Below are 2,989 nucleotides of genomic sequence, written 5' to 3' on the forward strand. Positions count from 1 at the left end.
TCACGCTGTCCTGTCCAACCCTTTTTCTACTACCCCCTTTCTACAGGCGTCGTCACAAATAAGAAAACATTTAATTTTTAAAAGTATTGATCGAATGTACCTAAGGTTTTTTGTCGTACATATAAATTGAATCGGCAACATTTTGGGCATTCAAATTGATAAAAAAACTTCAAGCTTAACTAACGATTTTACGTTAGGAATGAGTTAAACTTATTCTCCAAAGATAAGGTGATTATTCTTAATGCAGCGATCAGTTGAGATATTATTACTTTTCATGCATATAACGTAGTAGTTTGCAGCCAGGAATTACTATTAAATGATTTCATTACTTTATAAATGAAGATATGCCATCACATGGATTAAAATATGTTATGTTTGTGATCGTTTTGGTGTGCATTCTGGTATTTGTACGATACGGTAAGATGGGAAACACGACACTTACAGCTTCATTGAACGATTATAGTTTAAACAAAAGATTAGATGTAATGGCGAAACGCTTTTCAAGCAGGGAACCATTGAACAACATGCAGAATTCAGCCATCAGATTTGAGACAAATGATACACTTGTGTTATCAAGAAAACCACTGAATGACAGTCGCGATTGGACTATTCTTATGACGGTCAACAATGGCTACTTGGACTTTTTTAGAAACTGGCTTTGGCATTTCAAGAAACTCAACTTGTCAACATCGCTTATAGTTGTGGCACAAGACGACCTAATTCATAAGGAACTAATGAACAGTGATGTATCTATTTTGGGCGAAATGACTGTAGAAAGAAGTGTGCATGTGTCAATCAACTCCTCCGTTAATTTTCAAACCCAACAATTTAATATGCTCGTTGGCAAAAGGCCACAGCATATACTTGACTACTTAGAAAGAGGGAAGAATATTTTGTACATTGACACGGACACTGTCTGGCTGCAGGCACCATTCCAGTACTTCACGGGTGACTACGACCTCTGGGTTCAGCTGGACCAGGGTGTTAGCTATTGTACGGGGTTTATGGCAGTTAGGACAGGGGCCAATACGATTGAGCTGATCCGAGCTTGGAGAGATAGGATGATAGACCTCCAAAATAGAATGGACGACCAGAACGGCTTCAATGGCATGGTCCATAACCACGAGAGTAAAGTTAGAATAAAGGGATTGGATACGAAGAGATTTCCAGATGAATCCCAGTATTTTTCAAACTACAATGATAAACAGAGAGAAGACGCCGTTGTGGTGCACAACAACTGTATTATAGGACATGCTAGTAAACTGGAAAGATTCAAACACATGAAACTGTGGTATGAAGACAAACTTAACGGGACTAAATTGCACGATTAGTCATTAAAGCTGCACTCTCACTATTTTATTTTTTGTCTTGGAAAGAGCCATTTTTTGCGAATATCCATGAAAACCAGTCATAAAAGACTGCTGACAAAAAATTAGATCGCAGATTTTTATATTTAAGTTCAAAAATTGATGTTTTATGCATTTTTCTTAAACATTTAGTAACGGTTTAAGTCATAAAACATTAATTTTCGAACGGAAAAATGAAAATCTACGATCTGATTTTTTGTCAGCAATCTTATATCATTGGTTTGCAGATATTTACGCAAAATTCTGCTCTTTCCACGACAAAAAATAAAATAATGTAAAAATGGTATATCTGTGAGAGTGCAGCTTTAAGTAAACTTGAACTATTTACAATGTGTGTTACAAATTAAACAAGAAAATAGAAATAATATTCTTTTTATTATAATATGCACAACTCATTTTAATCTATTTTGAATATGAATTACATTTTACATACCTTTACCATAAGAGCCATATAACACTAATAAAGGTACAGGTATTGATCGTTGTGGAAGAGGTATTGATTCCGGTTTCTTCACAGAGTTACCCAAGTCATAGGCAGATTGAATTTTAGTTGGTTCTTACCCAGGTCAGGTTATAGTCACAATCACTGTGCTAATACCTTGGCCTTGAGATTGATTCAAGCAAAATGATTAAAGGGTCTGTCTTACGTATGATAAAATAGCGAAAAAAGAAAATTGTCGAAAACTGACATAAACTTGGCATCGATGTGTACAATGCATTGAAACTTGCTAACTGAAGTACCACATAGTTTACAATTTATTTAAGTTTAGCAGTTATTTCGTATTTTTCATTAAAAAAGATTACTGGGTATGTCTACCAGGTAGAATTCATTCCTTATCTGTGATTGGCTAGTCGGTGTTATCACGTGATTTTACCGAGGTAGGTGTATATCTTAATTATGTCACCCGATTAGAATAAGCCTTTATAGCGCAGTGAGTAAGACACTGGAATGCAATCTGGGGACGCTGGTTCGAACCCGGTCTCCGACAAAATATTTTTTTACATTTTGGTACTTTTTTTACAATTATGATATCAAAGCGTAACACATTCTATTAGATAATTGTCCTGAGATTCGTTACAGAAAAACACTTCTTTTGGTGCCAATCTGTGACACAGTCCCTTTAATTCCTAAATTTAAATAATTGAGACGCATATAAATTTCTTATAATGTTATCTTGAATAATAAAAAAACTTATTTGGTGATCAACAATCATTGTTGGGAATTTGTTTCTTCGGCCAAGATATAAGGCAAAGTAGAGCTTTTTCCTTTTATGATGACATGTCAGTGCTGGAAATGATGTTTTCAAATTTAGGATAACGCATGGTATGCATGAAACGTATTTGAGTTTGTCTATTTATTTTTGTCTGAATTCAATGGCATTTGTCCCATTCCTGAAAAAGACTTGGTTTACCGATAGTGTGTGCAGCGCATGTGTTTATCCAATAATGACTCACGGTGGAGAGTCCAAGTGACTTATTGGTAAAGTGCACATAAAAATATGTATACAAAAGCTCTCGAATCAGGTAGGCTTTTAAAAGATAACTTTCTTTATACTGGAATATGTTTTGTCATATAAAGATCATAAACCCCGCAATAAAGAACTCTTTCCACGGTTATAGAG

The 2,989-nt window shown here is 35.0% G+C and overlaps 1 protein-coding gene across 1 annotated transcript; it reads left to right on the forward strand.

Annotated features, from left to right (window-relative positions):
• Positions 1-485: 485 nt before the first annotated feature.
• On the forward strand, positions 486-1,373 carry LOC128244484 (uncharacterized). The gene has a single exon (XM_052962486.1). It carries the CDS (start codon positions 486-488, stop codon positions 1,329-1,331), a length of 846 nt encoding a protein of 281 aa, XP_052818446.1. The 3' UTR covers positions 1,332-1,373.
• Positions 1,374-2,989: the final 1,616 nt, after the last annotated feature.

This window comes from Mya arenaria, chromosome 8, assembly GCF_026914265.1.
Source record: "Mya arenaria isolate MELC-2E11 chromosome 8, ASM2691426v1".
NCBI lineage: Eukaryota > Metazoa > Mollusca > Bivalvia > Myida > Myidae > Mya > Mya arenaria.